Here is a 25,000-nt window from a genome sequence, read left to right as displayed (position 1 = left end):
GTGCAGAGTGCCACAAAGCATAACATGTGTGGACTTAAATGTAAACAACAACTAACAGGTAACATATATACTTAAAAAAAAAATGTGAGCGACATCAGACGTGCACACTGTGGCCACACCAGCGTCACACCTGTCCCAAACCTGACATCATAACAATGTACATGTTTTATTAAAATAATTTTCTGATATAAGTGATTTTGCCCCCTTACAATGACAATAACAAAAAAACATGTTTTTCATTACCTATGTGCTAGTATTGTATGTCTGGCTGCGGGTCCTGCCTTTAAAAGAAATGTTACCCCTTTCAGAGATTACATTTAGTTCCTGTAACTTTCTGTCTGTAAAATACATCTTGTTATTAGCATTTATGAAATCTAGTGACAATATTTCATGAATAATATCCTTAGATTAACATTCTTAATAAATGGCAGTAAAATAAGCACACATCTGATTGAGGAGTCAGAGTGTTACAAGCTGGCATTTACACATTGTGTGGCGTTGGGGTTGTCCGACTTTTTGTGGCCATAAACGCAGCACTGGCTAAGTGCCATGAGTGCGTGTGTTGGTGCAGGTGAGCGAGCGAGCGGCTTCTGTTGAAACGACGGATGACAACGTTGGTTTAAGCCTGGTTTGTATGGCAGAAAATTACCAGTTTTTATAGATAAAAGTTTTTTTTACTCATGTTTTTGGTGTGGTTACAAACAGTTTTGCTCAATAAAGTGATTGATGGAATTCCTGTCCGTAAAGTGTCTCGACAGACGATAATTGAACTGGGTTGACAAAGATTGTTTTATTCATTGGGGCCACTCTTGTTGTCACCTGTCACTCACAGAGTTGCATTGCAAAATCATACAGAATAAATTGTAATGTGTTTATTTTGTTTAAAGTTCAGATGGGATTTTTGATTTCCTGCGCGGCATTAATTTGCTGTGCGCAGATGACGCGTGAGCGGTGCGCCATTGCGCAGGCGCGCACCTTAGAGGGAACGTTGGACCCTTGTTTACCTTTTTAACCAATGATAAGCAGATTTGTATCCGACACCGCTCTTAGCCAATCATTTGATATGTTACTGCGTTGGGGGCATTTTTTTACGGTCTATGATTGGCTATTGCGCTGCAGCCCAGCAAAGATGAAAAAACTCCGCTCTTCAAGCCTAGTGCCTCAAAAAGGAGGACAAATACGTGATGCTGCGCCGGACGCCGGACAGGGCATTAAAAATCCGGACTGTCCGGCCTGCATCCGGACACCTGATCACCCTACGCTGAGGTGTATACCTGCAAAATTGGCAAAAAAAAGCCAGCCCTCAAAAAATTAGCTACATGCCGCAAATGGCCCCCTGACCCCTGTACAAGACACACCAATAAGCTTTCTCATAGATGTATAATAAAACTTAAGATAGGAAGTCGCCATTTGTTATTTTTGTTACAGCTTTGCTACATGGGGCAATGCACATTAAAAAACATCCATCCATTTTCAACCGCTATCCCTCTTGGGGTCACGGGGGTGCTGGGGCCTATCCCAGGTGCACTCGGGCGGAAGGTGGGGTACACCGGACAAGTCGCCACCTCATCGCAGGGCCAACACAGATAGGCAATATTCACACACTAGGGCCAATTTAGTGTTGCCAATTAACCTATCCCCAGGTGCATGTCTTCGGAGGTGGGAGGAAGCCAGGGTACCCGGAGGGAACCCATATAAAATGTAAATATGCCAGATTGTAGCCAAAGGCTAATTTCCATCTGCAGGCCCCGGAGTATAGAATGGGTGTCCAAACTTTTTCCACTGAGGGCCGCACACTGAAAAATAAATGCATACGGTGGCCATTGTGATATTTTTCATTTTCAAAACCATTACAATATACGGAATAGCTTTTTTTAACCCTTCGGGCTCCCCTCAAGTTTGGTCCTGGAGACCCAGAGGGGTCTCAGTCATAAAAATGTTAAAAATAAGTCATACCTTATTATTTTTTTAACATTTAAATCTTATCAACCTCAGGTCTTCTTGTTGATATACATTTGTGTTTCATATGTTATGCCATTTTGGTCAAAACCCTTTTTTATGGCATAAACACAAATGTATGCTATATTTTACCCAAACAAATTCTGAGCCTTAAAAAGGTCAAGAATTTATAACATTGATTTTGATTAATTATTATTTTTTGAGCAATGAAAAACAACCTGCATGGCAGCTTTGTGTTATTAGTCAAAATTGCAACTTTTTCTTATTGCTTTTCACCTGCTTGCTCTTTTATTCCACTTTCTTTCTGTTTGAAAACAAAAAACAAAAAAACATTATATATAGTATTTTTTTAATGTGCTGCAGGTTTAGGGTTGTCCCGATAACAATATTTTGGTACCAGTACCGGTGCTAAAATGTATTTCAATACTTTTCAAAATAAAGGGTACCACAAAAATATGACATCATTGGCTTTAATTTAACAGAAAATCTTATGATACATAAAACATACACTTCTTATTGCAATCAAAGAACAATGTAATTAATTAAGATAGTGAACATACTAGACAACTTTTTTTAGTAGTAAAGAAGCAAACAAAGCCTCTTAATTTGGCTGCTGACGTATGCAGTAACATATTGTGTCATTTCCCATTCTATTATTTTGTCAAAATGATGAGGGACATGCACCAGAAAATTAATTATTAATCTACTTGTTTGTTTACTGTTGATATTTGCTTAATTTCTGTTTTAATGTTCTATCTACACTTCTGTTAAAGTGCTATAAGCACTTATTATTCTGTTTGGATACTTTACGTAAGTTTTGGGTGATACTACACTTTTTGTCAAAACTACACATTTTTGTAGCTAGCAGACTTAACATCTTTTTCACCAGCATAGCCGCGACTCTTGTCAACAAGCTGTCCCACCACTCTGGTCGCTTTGGTGTAGAACACATTAAAGCCTTCTACAGAAAGCTAGGAGTATCCAACGATGATTTCAAATTAGAAATGGTCACAGCTGATGAGGTGTTTAAAAAATTGAGCGCGCTCCACCCTAACAAGGCCACCGGCCTTGATAATATTCCCTCCAGATTCCTCAGGGACTCTGCCTCCATCATTGCCCCGATCATCACGCACATAATAAACCTATCAATTACACAAGGCCAAGTACCAAAAGATTTTAAGATAGCAAGAGTAACTCCCCTCTTTAAAAAAGGAAGCAAATTGGAACCTGGCAACTACCGACCTGTTTCTATTCTCAGCTCCATTTCGAAAGTAATGGAGAAAATAGTTTATGAACAGGTCGATAGTTACCTTGCCACTAATAAACTCATGTACAAATTCCAATCCGGCTTCAGAACTAACCCCTCCACTGACACATGCCTTCTCTATCTGACCGACCACATCAAACATGAGGTGGACGCGGGCAAATACTGCGGCATGGTCATGCTGGACCTTCAGAAGGCCTTTGACACCGTTAACCACGCTATACTGTTGGATAAGCTCAGAGCAATCGGATTTAACAAAACCTCTTGGAGCTGGATGCAGTCTTACTTGGAGGGGAGGGAGCAGGTGGTAGAGGTGAACGGCACCGTGTCCCCCCCCTCTTGGTGAGCTGTGGAGTCCCCCAAGGCAGTATTATGGGACCTTTACTGTTCCTAATATACATAAACGACATGTCATCGGCATGCGACTGTGAATTGTTTTTGTTTGCGGATGACTCTGCCTTGCTGGTATCAGACAAGGACAAGTCACAGGTGGAGAAAATCCTCAGTGCTGAGCTCTGTAGAACTTGCACCTGGCTCGCTGACAACAAGCCTTCCATCCACTTGGGTAAAACAGAATCCATCCTGTTTGGGTCCCACATCAAACTTAAGAGAGTCAATGACTTCACCATAAAAGTAGGTGACAGTGTCATCACCAGGAAAGATGAGGTCACCTACCTAGGTTCCATTCTAGAGGCTAACCTTTCCTGTGACAAAATGGCAACCAAGGTAATCAAAAAGGTTAACCAACGAACGAGATTTCTCTACAGAATTTCCTCTCTGGTCAACAAAAGCACCTTGAGGATTCTGGCGGGAACTCTCATTCAACCCTTTTTCGATTATGCATGCACCTCCTGGTACCCTAGCACCTCCAAAACCCTCAAATCTAAACTCCAAACATCTCAGAACAAGCTAGTCGGGTTACTTCTAGACCTCCACCCCAGATCCCACCTCACTCCTACCCACTTCTCTAAAGCGGGCTGGCTCAAGGTGGAGGACAGAGTTAAACAACTTGCACTGAGCCTAGTCTATAAAATCCGCTACACCTCCCTGATACCGAAGTACATGTCAAACTACTTCCTTAACGTAAATGACCGCCATAACCACAACACCAGGGGGTGCTCCACTAACCACGTTAAACCCAGATTCCGAACTAACAAAGGTCTTAACTCATTCTCTTTCTATGCCACATCAATGTGGAATGCGCTCCCAACAGGTATAAAAGAAAGGGCATCTCTATCCTCCTTCAAAACCGCAATAAAAGTTCACCTCCAGGCAGCTACAACCCTAAACTAACACCCTCCCCGGATTGCTAATAATCAAATGTAAACAATCAAATGCAGATACTTTTTCTTTTTCTTATCTTCTGATCTCTCTCTCTCTCTCTCTCTCTCTCTCTCTCTCTCTCTCTCTCTCTCTCTCTCTCTATGTCCACTACTTGATGTCCATACCCCCCCCCCATTCTCCCCCCCTCCACACCCCTGATTGTAAATAATGTAAATAATTCAATGTGATTATCTTGTGTGATGACTGTATTATGATGATAGTATATATGATAGTATATATCTGTATCATGAATCAATTTAAGTGGACCCCGACTTAAACAAGTTGAAAAACTTATTCGGGTGTTACCATTTAGTGGTCAATTGTACGGAATATGTACTTCACTGTGCAACCTACTAATAAAAGTCTCAATCAATCAATCAATTGTATAACTCCAATACAAGTAATTACAAGGTCATACATTGGTCATAATTAAAATTCTTCTGTGTCCAGGGACGTATTTCCTAGGTTTATAAACAATAAAACAAATTACAAAAGATTTTGTGATAATAAAAAATATTTATTATCGACTATTTACTGCTTTTGTACTTGGTATCGTTAGAGTCGATGTCTGTGTAGATCCACCCATGGCATTTGTTTACATTCAAGAGTGCTAGCTTTCTGTTAGCGGTTAGTTAGTGTATCCTACGGTGTGTAGTGAAGCATGTATAAATATTCCTCATCCTCCAGCTATGATGCTTGTAAGAACCGTACTTTATTTGTCGCTATGGAGGCGAGGATCGGTGATTTAGAAGTAGCTAAAACACTGTGGACTACGGATAGACGTTAGCCTCTAGCTAGTTAGCTATGTTATAAAGTTCTTCTTGCAAAGCGGCACTTCAGTGTTATACCTGCAACATTATCGTTAATTTTTAAGCCAAAAATGCGTCCATTTTCCCTCTTCTGCCCCCCACGTGTGTCTGTGTATAAGTACTCTCTCTGTGTGTGTGTGTTGCCCAACATGCGCCTCTGCTCATTTTACCAGCAATGTCACGACGTGACGGGCGCGCCTTCATGTCCGGAGGGGGAAAAAAAGTACTAGTATATTTCAGAGGCAGTGTACTACCAGTTTTAATTTATTAGTACCATTATACCGGAATACCCTACGCGGCCCGTTAAAAAATTTGCGGCGGACCGCAAACTTTGGATAACCCTGCTTTAATCAAAAAATCAACCACAGAAACTTCCAGAGCCTTTAACTGATATTTTTGTCTCAATTGAAGTCCTAAAATCAAATAACTTTGGCACAATGTTCTTGCAAATCGGTTCTTATCGTTCACTTAAAAGAGCTGAGCTAACAAAGAGTCGACTCGTCCGAGAACGTCACATTTCTAACCCACCAGATAGAAATCTCTCTTACAGACCACCGGGCAATAACAGCAACATCATTGTCCTTTTTATTAGAAGCCAGGGTAGAATGGAGGGTCAAATGTGACACAAATAAATTAATAAATACATCTTTAATTACCGTACTTAAATGTCTCATTAATTATTTGTTATCTATTATAGCAGGGGTGGGCAATTAATTTTTACCGGGGGTCGCATGAGCAACCTGAGCACTGATGGAGGGCCACATCGACAATATTTCAATTAAATTTTGCTCAATATTATTTTTGATATATACCATAAGATACATAATAATAATAATACTTTCATTTAACCTAACTTAACTTTATACCAAAAGCACTGCTTTGGAAATCATGTGTACCCCTTTCAGAGATCACATTTAGTTCCCCTTAAACATCCTCATGTTGCACAATGAAATGTAAGCATAGGATGAAGTGTGCATTCCTGTAACTTTCTCTAGTAACAGCATTCCATGATTAATATAAATAAATTAACATTAATAATACATGACAGTAAAATAAGCACACATATGACTGAGGAGTCATAGTGTAACTTTGTGTGGTGTTTGAGTTGTCCGACTTTTTGTGTGGCCATAAACGCTCCAGTGGTTTAGTGGTATGCGTGTTGGTGACAGATGACAAGTTGGTTTTGGCCTGGTTTGTACGGCAGAAAATGACTAGTTTTTTGAGATAGAAGTGTTTTACTCATGTTTTTAGTGTGGTTATGGCCGAATGTAAACAGTTTTGCTCAATAAAGAGATCGATATAATTTGTGTCCTCGAAGCATCTCGATAGACGTTACAATAACTGAACGGTGTTCAATTGAACGGTGTTGACGAACACCGTTAGGGCCGCTTGTTGTCACTCAGAGTTGCGTTGCAAAATTACACAGAATAAATGTGTTTATTTTGTTTAGAATTCAGATGGGATTTGATTTGGTGCGCGGCATATATTTGCTGTGCGCAGAGAACGCTTGAGCATGGCACAATTGCGCAGGCGCGCGCACCTTAGAGGGAACGTTGCTTGGCAGTCCATGTCTTGTTGAAAACACGCCATTCGTCATCAACTTTTCTCTTTTTAGCGTCTCGGTGTAAACCGTGCATCACTTGTCGCTGTGCACCTTCACTCACAGGTTACACACGGACATACGCCCATAAATAACACTTTTCAAAATAAAAGCAGCACAGTTGTATTGCGTGCACGACATAGATGTTTTTTCAACTTTATTTTGTAATTTGATTGCAGCTGTTCACATTCACTCACAATCACGCACGCGCATACGTCCACACGGTAGTAATACAAATAACGCTTTTCAAAACAAAAGCAGCACCGTTGTATTGCACACTCGACATAGATACTTTTTAAAATGTATTTTGTAATTTATGATTGGCCTTACGCGGGCCAGACAGGGACGCACAAAGGGCCGGATGTGGCCCGCGGGCCGCAGAATGCCCAGGTCTGTATTATAGTATGTAAATACATAAGTGTTAAATAGGTCATTAACTTATTTAATGTAAAATTACATATAATTATTTAAACATTTAAATAATTTATTTATATAGGAAAGGATAGACTTTATATCAAAATGGTGAAATTATGTTGCTGCAGTGCAGATACAAAAAGTCCACAAAAATAAATAATAAAATAAAACAAAACCCCACATGAAAACAAGAGGAAACATTAAAGAACACAAAGGACATAAAATACATTAAAAAGGGCACAGAGCTGATGCAACCAGCTGCACCATTTCTACATACAGCTACAAAAGTAAAACGCAGTGAAAAACCAATAAATGAGCAATAAATAGTACAAACAAACACACATATGTAATACGTGAATATATAAGGTATACATATATTAACTAATTCAATGATGTATTTAATTATCTAATTATTTGTTACACAATTTAATTATTTCATGATGTATTTAATGATAACATCAATCAATCAATCAATGTTTATTTATATAGCCCTAAATCACAAGTGTCTCAAGGGGCTGTACAAGCCAACGACATCCTCGGTACAGAGCCCACATACGGGCAAGGAAAACTCACCCCAGTGGGACGTCAATGTGAATGACTATGAGAAACCTTGGAGAGGACCGCATATGTGGGTAACACCCCCCCCCCCCCCCCCACACACACACACACCCCCCACCCCTAGGGGAAACTGAAAGCAATGGATGTCGAATGGGTCTGACATAATATTGTGAAAGTCCAACACATCAGCGAAAGTCCAGTCCATAGTGGGGCCAGCAGGAACCATCCCGAGCGGAGACGGGTCAGCAGCGTACAGATGTCCCCATCCGATGGACAGGCTAGCAGTCCACCCCGGGTTGGGAGCAGAGTAGAAAAGGAAAGAAAAGAAACGGCAGATCAACTGGTCTAAAAAGGGAGTCTATTTAAATGCTAGAGTATACAAATGAGTTTTAAGATGAGACTTAAATGCTTCTACTGAGGTAGCATCTCTAACTTTTACCGGGAGGGCATTCCATAGTATTGGAGCCCGAATAGAAAACGCTCTATAGCCCGCAGACTTTTTTTGGGCTCTGGGAATCACTAATAAGCCGGAGTTCTTTGAACGCAGATTTCTTGCCGGGACATATGGTACAATACAATCGGCAAGATAGGCAGGAGCTTGACCGTGTAGTATTTTATACGTAAGTAGTAAAACCTTAAAGTCGCATCTTAGGTGCACAGGAAGCCAGTGCAGGTGAGCCAGTATAGGCGTAATATGATCAAACTTTCTTGTTTTTGTCAAAAGTCTAGCAGCCGCATTTTGTACCATCTGTAATCTTTTAATGCTAGACATAGGGAGGCCCGAAAATAAAACGTTACAGTAATCGAGACGAGATGTAACGAACGCATGGATAATGATCTCAGCATCGCTTGTGGACAAAATGGAACGAAATTTAGCGATATTACGAGAGAGTTGGGTCGAAGATAATACCCAGATTCTTTACCGAGTCGCCTTGTTTAATTGTTTGGTTGTCAAATGTTAAGGTGGTATTATTAAATAGATGTCGGTGTTGAGCAGGACCGGTAATCAGCATTTCCGTTTTCTTAGCGTTGAGTTGCAAAAAGTTAGCGGACATCCATTGTTTAATTTATTAAGACACGCCTCCAGCTGACTACAATCCGGCGTGTTGGTCAGCTTTAGGGGCATGTAGAGTTGAGTGTCATCAGCATAACAGTGAAAGCTAACACCGTATTTGCGTATGATGTCACCTAGCGGCAGCATGTAAATACTAAAGAGTGCAGGGCCAAGAACCGAACCCTGGGGAACTCCGCACGTTACCTTAACATAGTCCGAGGTCACATTGTTATGGGAGACACACTGCATCCTGTCAGTAAGATAAGAGTTAAACCAAGACAAGGCTAAGTCTGACATCCCAATACGCGTTTTGATACGCTCTAATAAAATATTATGATCAACAGTATCGAAAGCGGCGCAAAGATCAAGAAGCAGCAACATAGATGACGCATCAGAATCCATCGTTAGCAATAGATCATTAGTCATTTTTGCGAGGGCTGTCTCCGTAGAGTGATTTGCCCTGAAACCGGATTGAAAAGGTTCAGAGATTGTTAGACGCTAAGTGTTCATTTAGCTGCTGTGCGACAATTTTTTCGAGGATTTTCGAGATAAACGGAAGGTGGGACACCGGCCGGTAGTTTACCATGAGGTCAGGATCGAGGTTAGGTCTTTTGAGTAGAGGATGAATAACCGCTTTTTTGAATGCTAGGGGAACAGTGCCAGAGGAAAGTGATAAGTTTATAATATTTAACACTGATGGACCTAATAATACAAAAAGCTCCTTGATAAGTTTCCCAGGAAGTGGGTCAAGTAAACATGTTGTTTGTTTTGTCCCATTTACACATTTTAACAATTCCTCTAATGTTATTTCATCAAAGAGAGAGAAACTATTTTGGAGGGCAGTGTCCGTCGTATATACAGTCGTATCTGTGTTAATAGAACCCAGTTGTAGCTGAGATGCATTGTCTTTAATCTCTTTTCAAATGACTTCAATTTTCTTATTAAAGAAATTCATAAAGTCATCTGCTGAGTGGGTGGAGCTACTGGGAGGAGTCCCTTGTTGGGTTAGCGATGCTTCTGTACTAAACAAAAATGTAGGATCATTTTTGTTGACGTGGATGAGATTTGAGTAATATTTAGCTTTAGCTGAGGTAAGCATGCGTTTATAAGTTATTAAACTATCACTCCATGCTTGATGGAAAACCCCAAGTTTAGTCGCACGCCATTTGCGTTCCAGCTTTCTACATGATAATTTTTGGGCTTTAGTTTCTTCTGTAAACCAAGGGGTACGCCTTTTAGGGGCCCTTATTAGCTTTAGTGGTGCTACACTATCAATGGTGTCGCGTAGGGCGTCGTTAAAGTTGTTAGTGAGGTTATCAATAGAGCCCACATAATTTGGGAATGGTGCCATTACCGAAGGCAGTAGGTCAGTAAGAGTCGTTGTTGTGGCATTAATGTTGCGGCTGCTATAGTAGTTATTATTATTATTATTAGTTTGTTGACAATGAGTCAGAACTTCGAATTTTATAAGGTAATGATCGGACATTACTTTAGTGTACGGGAGTATCGTAACTTTAGAGGTGGTGACACCCCTGACAAGCACTAGATCTATCGTATTACCGTTGCGATGCGTGGGTTCATTTATTATTTGTGTAAGACCACAGCTATCAATTATAGTCTGGAGCGCCACGCATGGAGGGTCCGATGGGGTATTCATATGGATATTAAAGTCCCCCATTATGATTATATTGTCGGCGTGCGTCACTAGATCAGCAACAAACTCTGAGAATTCACTGATAAAGTCCGAATAGGGCCCAGGGGGGCGGTAGATAACAGCCAGGTGGAGAGGCAGCGGTGTGACAAACCTCATAGTGAGCACCTCAAACGAGTTATATTTATTATTTAGGTTAGGTGTAAAATTATAGTTTTCATTGTATATTAGTGCGACACCCCCTCCCCTTTTAAGAGGACGGGCAACATGTGCATTGGTATAGTTAGGAGGAGATGCTTCATTTAGCGCAAAAAAATCGTCTGGTTTGAGCCAGGTCTCGGCGAGACCAACGACGTCAAGTTTGTTGTCTCTAATGACCTCATTAGCTAATAACGTTTTGGAAGATAATGATCTTATGTTTAAAAAGCCCATATTATAGGTAGTGGGCTGTTTTGAGGATTGTTTGTTGAAATTATCCTAAGTAGCAATATTAATAATGTTGCGTTTATTATGCGTAGTGCACTTTAAATAGTTTCGACCATATCTAGGAATTGATACGACGGGAATTTTCAGATTGTTTGCTTGATGCCGCGATAAACTGAACGCATCATAGTTAGCCACCTCAGTACAATGTATGTCTGCCTCTGACACAGTCACAAAAGAAAAAACATTATGTGAGTTGTGTTTTATTCTAAGAGAATTGCTATGTGTGCAGGGATTATCCAGCCTGGCGCCGGCTAGTTCTAGTTTAAATGACTTCTTACCCGGACACTCCACGCTTCTTTGGTTAGCTTTTCCCTTTGTTGTTAGCCCCGCTCGGCATCCCCGCTTCTGCTTTCGCTCACACCGCTTACGTCGCCTCCATTGGCGGTCCCCGCTAATACTTGACTCCGCTGCTACGAAGGCCGCTCGATGTAGCCCGCGAAGTATTCCCATGCTAGCGAGGAGGTCCACCGTACATGCATCTTTCAGTCTATAACGACCCGATCCATCCACATCCAGAATTGTCTGTCGGTCGTATGTGATCACAGAGTGTTCACGCTTTGAGCCAGCCATGAAATTGACAGAAATGACGGGTGTTTTTTGCCAAATCGCTCTACACTCCCAAGAGCGTCTTCAAGCTGCTGCATTTCAATGCGCCGCCATAATCATAATATGATTCAATGAACTATTTCATTATTTAATTATTTCATGTTTTGATACTTTATACAAATATATTCATTAACATGTGCGTCAGTGCTTTAAAATTAATTCTATCAGTCAAATTCAGCCATCAAAGTCAGTGGGCGGGGCTAACACAAATCCAGTCCTATGATTGCTATGTGTACTGTGTGGAAGAAAGAGGCGCTGACCCAGAGCATCCATCTATCCATCCATTTTCTACCGCTTATTCCCTTCGGGGTCGCGGGGGGCGCTGTAGCCTATCTCAGCTTCAATTGGGCGGAAGGCGGGGTACACCCTGGACAAGTCGCCACCTCATCGCAGGGCCAACACAGATAGACAGACAACATTCACACTCACATTCACACACTAGGGCCAATTTAGTGTTGCATGTAGCAAGTAATACAATTCATAATTGAATGATTAAATGATTACATGTACGTTTTATATTAAATAAATAAATGACACATTTAATAACACTTATGTATTTAATTTCAATTACAATTAATGAATGGCACTTTTATTAAGTATTTTATAGATTAATTTATTGACTTAATGTTCTCCCATTTGACCCCTCCATAGGGTAGCACTGCAATGATCTTTTAAAAATATTTTCCTTGGCAGTCCTACTTTTCCATACTCCGGCTTTAAACGGTGTACTCACTTGACGAGCCTGGTCGGGCACTCTAGCAAAGTGTCCAAGTTCAATTCGCTCACTGGTGTCCTTGAGACGGGTTCTATTAAGTTGACCAGAGCCCGGGGCACCTGGCAGAGACCAGCACAGCCGATATCAACACACAGAACCACGCTAGTACAACTTCAAATTGTATCACTGCCTGTGTTTTTACCTCTTTGTGTAGATAATCCAGACTTCTTTGGACGTTGTCCTTGTACACCAAAGAAGAGAATAATGACTGTAAAGAGGGAAAAAATAAATTAATTGAAATACATTTGAGAAAGAGCTGGTCACATTTGCCATTTGATACTCACAGCTTGGTAGCAGTGTTCACAGATGTCGCTTGCACCGATCAAGACAGTGATCACCTTCCAGTCCAATTCAAAGTTGATGGCCTGCGTAGATGAATGATATCAGAAAGTATTCATTCTTTCAACAAAAAAATTTCATGTATCACCAACATCTGTCAGCGTTTTTCTTCATCCAAAAATAAGTTTATTTTCCGGATCATAAACATTTTAATTTTAAGTTTTTATCATTTTGAGAATATTTTAGACATTCAAGATAGTTTGGTACTGGATACTCACAGAGTCCTTCTTCATTCTGTCCACCAGGGAGCGCATTTGACGTAACAGGAACCTGTTCAACATGGTGTTAAAAATTGTTTAGATAAATAGATATAGATAGATAGATAGATAGATAGATAGATAGATAGATAGATAGATGGATAGATAATACTTTATTGATTCCTTCAGGAGAATTCCCTCAGGAAAATTAAATTCCAGCAGCAGTGTACAGAATTGAGATCGAATTTAAAAAGTAAAAAGTAAATAATGGGGGTGTAAATGGAAATAAAATAGAAAATATTACAATAAGAATACAAATAAAAAGCAACAATAATAATACAAATACAACAGTAAAAATAAGAATATAACAAGTTATTAATCACAATATTTTAATCAAAAAACTAGAACGATATGGCATCAGAGGGTTAGTCTTAAACTGGATAAGAAGTTATCTAACGAACAGGAAACAATACGTGAAGCTAGGCGAACACACGTCTACAACGCTAAATATATCCTGTGGTGTACCTCAGGGATCAATACTAGGACCTAAATTATTCAATCTCTATATAAATTACATTTGTAAAGTTACAAAAGATTTAAAGTTAGTACTATTTGCGGATGATACAACAGCGTTTTGTTCAGGAGAGAACACACAGAAGTTAATACAAACAATAACAGAAGAAATTAACAAATTAAAAAGATGGTTTGACAAAAACAGACTATCGTTGAATCTCAGTAAAACTAAAATAATGCTATTTGGTAACAGTAGAAGAGAAAGTCAAACACAAATACAAATAGACGGAAAAGAAATTGAAAGAGTAAATGAAACCAAATTTCTAGGTATAATGATTGATGATAAATTGAACTGGAAATCTCACGTAAAAAATATACAACATAAAGTAGTAAGAAACACGTCAATAATGAATAAAGCAAAACATGTTTTAGACAAAAAATCACTTCATATTCTCTACTGCTCACTAGTGTTACCATATCTGAGTTACTGTGTAGAAGAAATATGGGGAAATAATTACAAAAGTACACTTCATTCATTAACGGTGTTACAAAAAAGATCAGTTAGAATAATACATAATGTTGGATATAGAGAACATACAAACCCTTTATTTATTGAATCAAAAATACTGAAATTCCACGACATAGTGAAGTTGCAAACAGCTAAAATTATACACAAAGCAAACTATAACCTGTTACCCAAGAATATACAACAATTCTTCTCAAAAAAAGAGGAGAAATATAATCTTAGAGAAAAATGTAATTTAAAACATTTGTACGCACGTACAACACTTAAGACCTTCAGTATATCAGTATGTGGAATTCAATTGTGGAATGGATTAAGCAAAGCAATCAAACAATGTACTAATATGATCCACTTCAAGAAACTCTTCAAACTTAAAGTGTTTACAAAGTACAAAGAAGAAGAACCATGATAAACATTCTGAATGTATTTAATTAATCCATTCTTTCACTCTCAAAATAATCTTACTTATCTGATCATATGAAATGTAACTTACTTCACCAATTATTATTTATCTATGTATTTTTATTGTGATTACTTATGGAGTACATTGTGAATAAATTGAGAACAGGAAGTGAACAAAAAAGTTTAGCAACTGTTATGAAAAAAAGGAAAGGGGTATGATTAAATAAGCTCTGCTTCTTCCTACTCCTTTTTGAGCATGTTGAAAAGAGAAACTGGAAATTGTGATGTATCATGTTGCATGCTTGCATGTTCGAAATAAACTCAAACTCAAACTCAAACAAGAGAAACTAGGCAGTAGTGACCATGTTATGAACATGTATTGCACTGTTAATTGCACTGTTTTTGTTGCAGTTTATTTCAGTATTGTTATAGTTTTGCATCCCTGTCATCTTAGTACCCCCATATTAGTGCGGTCCAACAATTACAATATTTAATTGTGATTGATCGCGTTTTGTCCGTAGTTGCCTCATAATTACTTTTGCGATTAATCACAAATATACGTTTTTTTGTCTTTAATACTGACAATTTGTTTGATTTATGCAACTGTGTTTATTAAGAAAAGGTTCTGTTTTATCAACAGCTCAAGACAAAATGGACAAAAACAGACTTAGGTTGTAATCCACTCCTTAAAAAAACCAAACAATAATTATATATATATATATATATATATATATATATATATATATATATATATATATATATATATATATATATATATATATATATATATATATATATATATATATATATATATATATATATATATATACATACATACATACATACAGTATACAGTATATATATATATATGTATGTGTATATATATACTGTATGTATACACATATGTATATATATATATGTATATATGTATATATATATATGTATATATATATATATATGTATATATATATATATATATATATATATATATATATATATATATATATATATATATATATATATATACATGTATGTATGTATGTATGTATGTATCAAAAGTTTGGACACACCTTCTCATTCAATGCGTTTTCTTTGCTTTCATGACTATTTACTTTGTAGATTGTCACTGAAGGCATCAAAACTATGAATGAACACATGTGGAGTTATGTACCTAACAAAAAAAGGTGAAATAACTGAAAAAATGTTTTATATTCTAGTTTCTTCAAAATAGCCACCCTTTGCTCTGATTACTTTTTCGCACACTCTTGGCATTCTCTCGATGAGCTTCAAGTAGTCGCCTGAAATGGTTTTCACTTCACAGGTGTGCTTGAAGCTCATCGAGAGAATGCCAAGAGTGTGCAAAGCAGTAATCAGAGCAAAGGGTGGCTATTTTGAAGAAACTAGAATATAAAACATGTTTTCAGTTATTTCACCTTTTTTTGTTAAGTACATAACTCCACATTTTGATGCCTTCGGTGAAAATCTACAATGTAAATAGTCATGAAAATAAAGAAAATGCATTGAATGAGGAGAAGGTGTGTCCAAACTTTTGGCCTGTACTGTATATAAAACTCATGTGATTAATCACGAAATGTATTATTTTTTATTATGTATTAATCCAGATTATTCACGCAATTAATTAAGACCGCACATTCACCTTTACCTCAACCGCAAATGTTTACCTGAAATGGTCAGTAATTAAGTCAATGCATTTGAACAATAAAAGACGTGTATTTAAGTAAAACATTTTTTTTTAAAGTTCATGTACGACATTCTGACATTAAAATTGCTTTTGTGTCCAAAAATTGGGGTCTTTTTTAAAGGTGATTCAAATTATACATACAAGTAATTTTACTGCGATTGTTAAAAGTCCCAAAAAATAATAAATAAATAAATATTCTAAAAATAGTAAAGACTCTTAAACTTTTACGGGGGGTTTTTTTACAATAAATGAGTAAAACATTTACAAAAGGTTCCTGAATGACATTCTGACAATAAAATTGCATTTTTGTCCAAATATTGGGGTATTCTTTTAAATTAATTTAAATGATAAAAGCAAGTAATTTACTGAGATTAATGAAAATGCAAAACATTTATAAAATAAAAAATATTCTAAAAAAAAAAGTGTGATTAATCTGATTCAAAAAATGTAATCATATGACAGCAATAATTGTATTATTTTTATTTTTTTATCGCGTTAACGTTGACTGCCCAGGTTTATACTGATTAATAATAAGAATAGAAATCTTCATTTTTTAGGACTTAATGCCCAAGTTTATACTGATTAACAATAAGAATGAAAATCTTCATTTTTTTTTTAGGACTTAAAAAGTTATATCAGAAATTATAAAGGTAATAATTACGTTTTCCTTTTAAACAACTAATTTTTTAGATTTTTTTTTTTTCCATTACAGTAGATGCATAAAATAGGAACTCTTAAACTATTAACTTATTAGCAAGTATTTTAACAATAAAAGACGTGCAGTCAAGTAAAACATGTAAAAAAATATCTTGTACGATATTCCCGCGTTAATATTGTAATTGTATCAAAATATTTGGGTCTTTTTTCAAATTAATTTAAATTATGCACACAAGTCATTTAACATGATTAATCAAACTGTAAAAGTGTGATTAATCTGATTAAAAACTGTAATTGTTTGACTGCGCTAATTTAACTGATATTTGTATTATTTCCTAAGAATTAGACTGTAAAAAAGTTTTATTTTTCTGTTATATCAGAAATTAGAAATGTAATAATTACATTTTCCTTTTAAATCACTTTTTCTTTTCTTTTTTTCGGTTTGTTTTGTTGTTTTTAAGCATATTCTACAAAATGTTTGGTCAAAATTAAGCATTTTCAAGCATACAAAGGGCTAAATAATACAGTAGTATTGGCTAGTCGATGAGGCTAAACCAATCACAGTATTGTGACCAGTATGTGTTCAGTATTGTGGCCACTGATTGGCTCAGCCTCAAGCAGCATTGAAAAGAGCGTAGAAGAGTCCAAAGGGTGTTGTTTCATGTCAGAGGGCTCTAATTATGGTGAAAATGTATGTTCTTAATATCAAACTTATAGATGATTCATTTATCACTGTAATGTCCAGAAGCAGTTAACCGCGATAAAAGAGGGATTACTGTAATTGTAAGAAGTCGAGAAATTACCAGCTTGTTAATCTTTGATAGATCTGATGTGTGTTGTCTTTTCTCATCCCAACAGAGAAGCCCGTCAAATTGGGATTGAACTGCTTCAAGATGTCTATGAGTACATAGAAACAATAATTCATTTACTGTATAGTTTAATTTCAAGTCTTAACTTCAAAAACAAATCAAATAAATATTCCACAATACTTACTGGGCAGAGTTGTTACAGTTGTGAGGTTTCCATCACCGCCGATACTAGACAAGAGAACAAAATATGAGGTTAATTTGCAGCCAAAAAAGTATAAAATGTGTCTAGTGACGAAAACTACCTCCATGATAAACCTCTGTGCTTAATCATGGAATCATAAGGGTCTTGGTTTAAAGACATGCCGTTCTCCACCTGAAAAAAGACAAATGTTTTAATAACAAAATAAAATCGAACAATTACAGGATGACACTGGTGGTTTACAACATATGGATCATGTTGTGGGCCAGTGGTTCTCAAACTTTTTTCGGCAAGTACCACCTCAGAAAAACACTTGGCTCCCCAAGTACCACCATAATGACCAACATCAAAATACAGGAGCGTAGTAGGCATATAAATTAATTCATTAATTTATCAAACTAATTTTTGGCCACTGTAACATTACACACAGTGTGAACAGTAACACTGTGTTATAGGAAAATAAAACACTTTACTTCAATCAAGTGATTATTTGGCGTTAGATATACTGCATAAGTATAAGAATCATTATTTAAAAGTTGAGTTAAAGTACCAATGATTGTCACGTACACACTAGGCGTGACATAATTATTCTCTGCATTTGACTCATCACCCTTGATCACCCCCTGGGAGGTGAGGGGAGCAGTGAGCATCAGCGGTCGCCGCACCCGGGAATCATTTTTGGTGATTTAAACCCCATTTTAAAGTATTTTGTGTATTTAATGTATGTAGCCCAGGGCTGTTCAAATGACACCATACCGGCCCACGAGTTCAGTTCCTTGCATTGACATTTGAACTTTGTTAGCAAACAGAACACTGGGGTCCAAACTTGTTATATACAACTATCAATCAATCAATCGTTTATTTATATAACCCTAAATCACAAGTGTCTCAAAGGGCTGTACAAGCCACAACGACATCCTCGGTACAGAGCCCACATACGGGCAAGGAAAACTCACCCCAGTGGGACGTCAATGTGAATGACTATGAGAAACCTTGGAGAGGACCGCATATGTGGGTAACCCACTAAGACCTTATTTCCCCTTTAAGTCCATTTGTTTTCCATAATGTGATGCAAGGTGTTGCTGTAGCTTGTTTACTTCAAATTAGGGTTGCGCGATATAGACAATATACTATTTAAAAAATATAAATTATATATTGTGATGTACAGTACAGGCCAAAAGTTTGGATACACCTTCTCATTCAATATGTTTTCTTTATTTTCATGACTTTTACATTGTAGATTGTCACTGAAGGCATCAAAACTATGAATGAACACATGTGGAGTTATGTACTTAACAAAAAAAGGTGAAATAACTGAAAACATGTTTTATATTCTAGTTTCTTCAAAATAGCCACTCTTTGCTCTGATTACTTTTTCGCACACTCTTGGCATTCTCTCGATGAGCTGCAAAAGGTAGTCACCTGAAATGGTTTTCACTTCACAGGTGTGCTTGAAACTCATCGAGAGAAAGCCATGAGTGCAAAGCAGTAATCAGAGCAAAGGGTGGTTATTTTGAAGAAAAAAAAATAGAATATAAAACATGTTTTCCGTTAATTCACCTTTTTTTTACATAAGTACATAACTCCACATGTGTTCGTTCATTCTTTTGATGCTTTCAGTGACAATCTACAATGTAAAGAGTCATGAAAATAAAGAAAACACAATGAATGAGGAGAAGGTGTGTCCAAACTTTTGGCCTGTACTGTATATTGTTTGAAAGTTCCTCAAAAACAGCAGAGTGTTCCTGTAACTTGGCTAAATGATCAAAATCCAAAGTCTACTGTAGAGGACGCTGGTTCCAAGGAATATACAAAATATGACTAATACCGGTAGTTACGGGAGAAGTCCGGCCGGCTCCCGGGCCTTAGCTTTCTGGAGATGTGGCCCCTAAAACAATTTAGTTGCATATTCCAATCATGTTTACTCACTGTCAGATAGTCTCCCACGGCAGCAACCACCTGGATATCTCCTGGCCTGAGTTCATGCACTGACATTGCAACGAGACAGCACATTTGTCATTAATGTGTAGGTTATGAACAGGGATTTTAAAATGATCGACACGGAAGCAGTCAGGATAGTTAGTGACATTCTCAGTACATTGACAATTAAACAGTGTTAAGTGTCAAGTGATTTTTTTTTGTTCACAAACAAGCTGCATTCACTTACCTGAGGTGGGTGTGTGGTCGGAGGGGCCGCCATCCTCACAGTGCATCTCTGTGCCAATTGTCACAGCAGACACACACATCAGGGATAAAAAACATGCGCACAAAGCTGCTCTCATGTTGACTCGAAAACGTCACACTGGATTGAAGACGAGATGCGCTGCTGGTGGGATTTGTAGGAGAGGTGCCCTCTGTCCTCACAAAGGGACGGTCCTCTAAGGGGGGAAAAAAGGTGTTTTATGTCTTTGAAGTCTTTGAAGAGTTTTAAATGATGTCACTCCCAAAAGTGGTCGAAGTAGGTTTAACATTTTCCCATTCATTTTGCTCTATTGAATATAAAACACCCCAAAAGAATCCCTGCACCGACTAAACGTGCTATGTAATTCCACCAATTATTAATTTTACTGCAATATTTCTAGTAGTAGCGTGTGGTCACCAGTTGGACATTGTGGCCAACAGATCAAAGACAGGTCAGACAAGTTGTCATTGTTGTCTAGACCAGATGATGAAATCCATCCATCCATCCATCCATCCATCCATCCATCCATCCATCCATCTTCTTCCGCTTATCCGAGGTCGGGTCGCGGGGGCAGCAGCCTAAGCAGGGAAACCCAGACTTCCCTCTCCCCAGCCACTTTGTCCAGCTCTTCCCGGGGGATCCCGAGGCGTTCCCAGGCCAGCCGGGAGACATAGTCTTCCCAACGTGTCCTGGGTCTTCCCCGTGGCCTCCTACCAGTCGGACGTGCCCTAAACACCTCCCTAGGGAGGCGTTCGGGTGGCATCCTGACCAGATGCCGGAACCACCTCAACTGGCTCCTCTCAATGTGGAGGAGCAGCGGCTTTACTTTGAGCTCCCCCCGGATGGCAGAGCTTCTCACCCTATCTCTAAGGGAGAGCCCCGCCACCCGGCGGAGGAAACTCATTTCGGCCGCTTGTACCCGTGATCTTGTCCTTTCGGTCATAACCCAAAGCTCATGACCATAGGTGAGGATGGGAACGTAGATCGACCGGTAAATTGAGAGCTTTGCCTTCCGGCTCAGCTCCTTCTTCACCACAACGGATCGATACAGCGTCTGCATTACTGAAGACGCCGCACCGATCCGCCTGTCGATCTCACGATCCACTCTTCCCTCACTCGTGAACAAGACTCCAAGGTACTTGAACTACTCCACTTGGGGCAGGGTCTCCTCCGCAACCCGGAGATGGCACTCCACCCTTTTCCGGGTGAGAACCATGGACTCGGACTTGGAGGTGCTGATTCTCATCCCAGTCGCTTCACACTCAGCTGCGAACCGATCCAGCGAGAGCTGAAGATCCTGGCCAGATGAAGCCATCAGGACCACATCATCTGCAAAAAGCAGAGACCTAATCCTGCAGCCACCAAACCAGATCCCCTCAACGCCTTGACTGCGCCTAGAAATTCTGTCCATAAAAGTTATGAACAGAATCGGTGACAAAGTGCAGCCTTGGCGGAGTCCAACCCTCACTGGAAACGTGTCCGACTTACTGCCGGCCAGATGATGAAATCGATAGGCAAAGTATTTTGAGTACATGTAATTTTCTTCATTGTTTCTTTTATTTTGACACTGCTTTTGTTAATGTTATTTATATACCGTATTTCCTTGAATTGGCGCAGGGAATATAGTATTCGCACGTCTAGAATTACTGCCGGGTCAAACTCGTTTCTCAAAATAGTTAATTTTATTATCGCATGTCTATAATTTTCGCCGGGTCAAACTCGTTTCGCAAAATATTTAGCATATGGCTAGAACTTCCACCGGGTCAAATTCGTTACGTCACGAGTGACGCTTTACCTGTCCTCATTTTCAAAATGGAGGAAGCTGCTTTCAGTAGTTTACAATCGCACAAAGGAAAAAAGATAAAGAGCTATTCAGTAGGATTTAAGATCCAAGCTATTGAATACCGGTACAGTATGCTAAAAAGAACAGTAAGCAGCTATGTTTTATTAATATACCGCAGCTGCGTGTGTCAAATACTGTATGAGTCATGAAATGACTCCCGCCTCCTGGTGGTAGAGGGCGCTGCCGCGCTAGTGATCCTTCTTGCGACTTCCGGTACTGCAGAAGAAGTGAACACACGCAGCCTCTGCCTGAACTTTTAACAAGGAGGATTACATACCGGTATCTAAAATAAAACAGTTTTCTAAACTGGACTTTCAATCGAAGCAGGAGGTAATAATTAAAGGAATATCTCAATCGAGACAGATAGACTTTTAAAACGGAAGAAAGAAAATAAGGAAGACTTCTATAAACAAGTTATCGATGCTTTTGGTCAGAAGGAGCTGCAAATGGACTCCATTTATAAGTACAGGTAAGACCATAATAACGTTTTTTTTAATTAAATGTGCTTTTCATGATGGTATGCTTACATCACACTCAAAGCGCACGCCTAAATTTACCGGATTCCTTTTGGTAAACGCCGGAGTGAGAAGAGGGTTTTAAAATAATTACCGCATGCACGGCCATCCCGCCGGTTTCCGGTAAACGCCGGAGTGACAGCCCCTGCGGCTATTCAAGGAAATACGGTACATTGTTTAGTAACCATTCACTCATATTTTGTTTTGGCTATTTTGGTACGTAATTCATTAGTAGAGCGACCGTGCCAGCAACCTGAGGGTTCCCAGTTCGATCCCCGGCTTCCGCCCTCCTAGTCACGTCCGTTGTGTCCTTGAGCAAGAGACTTCACCCTTGCTCCTGATGGGTCGTGGTTTTAGGGTCTTGCATGGCAGCTCCCGCCATCAGTGTGTGAATGTGTGTGTGAATGTGGAAACCGTGTCAAGGTTACATTTAAGGTAGAAAAGCACTATACAAGTAAAATCCATTTACTGATTTATTCATCACTGGTTTTGTATGGCTTCCACATTTTTTGTATCATTATTTTATCATTTGTATAATATCTTCAGTTTATTTATTTAACATGTTATAATAATTTTCTCTTTTTCATATTAATGTATGATAGAAATATATTGTGATTGCGGTGGTATAAATTGTTGCAAAAAGTATATTTCTCTGTATGATGTAATGTTACGCAACAACGTCACATCCGGTATATAACTTCCTGTTAGTGTGAAAAGAATGAGACTTTCTAAATGTTCTGAACTCGGACGTTTCCGTCAATCGTGAAATATCGTTGAGGCAATGCCGTAAGTTGTTTTTTGGAAGTTTATTTCATGTTGGTAACATTTAAAGTCGTGTGTGTGAATGAATTAACGTTAAATAAATGTGTGGAAAGTGTGGGACTCCGGCCGATTCAGTGTATCGCTGGACATGCACCACTTACTGGACACAAAAGGTATAGCCAAAATCTTACTGGCGTGACCGCGACAGCTTTTAGATGACAGATTTATTGTTTTAAAATATATCAAAAACACTTTCAAAATCACTTTGAATAAAAATGCCTACCATTTTTTTCTCCAAACTTTATTTGAGTAACAATGATTTACAAACAAAACATACAATACGTATTCAATTCATGAAATCCTACAGAAAAAAAAATGTCATGCAATCATCAGTAATAACGTTATATGGTACAGTTGTCATTACTTTCAAAATTAACATTGAAAATGTAAACTATTGGAAGATTTTATTTCAATGCCGCTTGCACCGGAAGTGACTCCACGGCGAACGAAAGAACCATCAGCCAAGTATCATTTGTCAGTGTGTGTCCCCTCTTGTCTTCTAATATCTTTCCCCATTGTTTTTTTAAATGTATGTTCAATTTTAATGACGTTTCATGCTTAACTTATGCTTAACTCCTGCTGAAGTAGATAGCGAGAGATGCTTCTACTTTTTGGTACTATGCTGCTTCCTAGTGGTGTGGAGTAGTACTACTAGCGTTCAATGAGAATACTGTAAATAATATGTAATAATGGCTTACGTAATGTATTGTATAGTTTTTGATCATCGAGGAAAGACCACAGTTCTGCTCATATATTTGACATTAATTAGAACAAAATCCTTTTAGTGGGTTAGAATTTGGGGATTTTTAATTTTTTTATTTAATTTTTTTAAATGCACTGTAGCACTTTGAGGTTGTTTGTTCAATGTAAAGTGCTTTTACAAATAAAATCTATTATTATTGTTATGAAAGTCATGGGCTCTATTGTAATAAACTTAGCTGGATGCTGCAGATTTATCATGTTTGTATGAAGATTTATGATATCAAATAACTTAACATTTTACATCTACAACTCGTATAGCAACAAATGCTCTTTTCCTTAACCGAACCAAATTGTGTTGTTTTTTTTGGAAAATACACAAAACATTCAAATCAATTCTCAAAGTGCTGCGGTTTTTGTTTCTACCGCATACTCCGCACACTCTACCGCATCCTTAGTTTGGCTTTTCCTATGCAGCACGAAAAAGAAAATAAGCACAGCAACGGTGACGCCCATAAATAAACCAACAACTCCCACAACAACTGTGACCCACGTCGGCTGTGGGGGGACACACAAGGGTATGAAGGCAGTTTGAGTAGTGGTGGTTGTGAATGCAGTGATGTTGTTGGGAGGGGGCACAGTTGTGGCCGTCACTGGTGGCGGTGGGCTGCTGTTGACTTTGGTGAAGATGAAGGGACTGGCCTATTGGAAGAGTAACGATATTCAAGTGCAAGTGCAACTGTGAACGACAACATGAGTGTTTGCACATACTGTACCTCAGAGGGACAGTGGATCTTGGAGCGGTCATATGTGAAGTTGTTATACGCCTGTTTCCTACCTACAGGCTCCAACTGTTTATAAAGAAAAGAAGCAACAACAAAAAAAATGAACATTGAAATAAACGTTGCTCACTTTGCCTAATTCTCTCACCATGTTATTCCACAGGGCTATGGCCATCTCAGCATGAGCTCGCTCGCTGATGTGGAAACAGTCCAAAGAGAAGAAACTGGCGTCTGCTTCCCCCTCCTTGTCAAGAAAAAAAAAGTACCCTTTTATTCTGTTATATATATATTTTTTCAAAACTAAAATATTTGTCAAT

The 25,000-nt window shown here is 38.4% G+C and overlaps 2 protein-coding genes across 3 annotated transcripts in view; both read right to left on the bottom strand.

Moving 5' to 3' along the window:
• Window positions 1-20,210, bottom strand: part of LOC133640738 (phospholipase B1, membrane-associated-like) — a 31,658-nt gene extending 11,448 nt beyond the window's left edge. For both annotated transcript variants that reach the window (XM_062034316.1, XM_062034317.1), the window contains exons 1-9: window positions 20,008-20,210; window positions 19,770-19,828; window positions 17,944-18,014; window positions 17,826-17,869; window positions 17,636-17,729; window positions 13,057-13,108; window positions 12,784-12,864; window positions 12,642-12,707; window positions 12,458-12,558 (exon numbers count right to left, since the gene is read on the bottom strand). In XM_062034316.1, coding sequence (XP_061890300.1) covers window positions 12,458-12,558; window positions 12,642-12,707; window positions 12,784-12,864; window positions 13,057-13,108; window positions 17,636-17,729; window positions 17,826-17,869; window positions 17,944-18,014; window positions 19,770-19,828; window positions 20,008-20,122 — 683 coding nt within the window. In that variant the 5' untranslated portion in view covers window positions 20,123-20,210. The remainder of the gene's footprint in view (window positions 1-12,457; window positions 12,559-12,641; window positions 12,708-12,783; window positions 12,865-13,056; window positions 13,109-17,635; window positions 17,730-17,825; window positions 17,870-17,943; window positions 18,015-19,769; window positions 19,829-20,007) is intronic.
• Window positions 20,211-23,432: 3,222 nt separating this feature from the next.
• Window positions 23,433-25,000, bottom strand: part of LOC133640412 (phospholipase B1, membrane-associated-like) — an 80,370-nt gene continuing 78,802 nt past the window's right edge. Inside the window, 3 exon segments of the mRNA XM_062033805.1 lie at window positions 23,433-24,603; window positions 24,678-24,752; window positions 24,832-24,927. Coding sequence (XP_061889789.1) covers window positions 24,301-24,603; window positions 24,678-24,752; window positions 24,832-24,927 — 474 coding nt within the window. The 3' untranslated portion in view covers window positions 23,433-24,300.

This window comes from Entelurus aequoreus, linkage group LG23 (assembly GCF_033978785.1).
Source record: "Entelurus aequoreus isolate RoL-2023_Sb linkage group LG23, RoL_Eaeq_v1.1, whole genome shotgun sequence".
Lineage (NCBI taxonomy): Eukaryota > Metazoa > Chordata > Actinopteri > Syngnathiformes > Syngnathidae > Entelurus > Entelurus aequoreus.
This window is presented reverse-complemented; position numbering and strand designations above follow the sequence as displayed.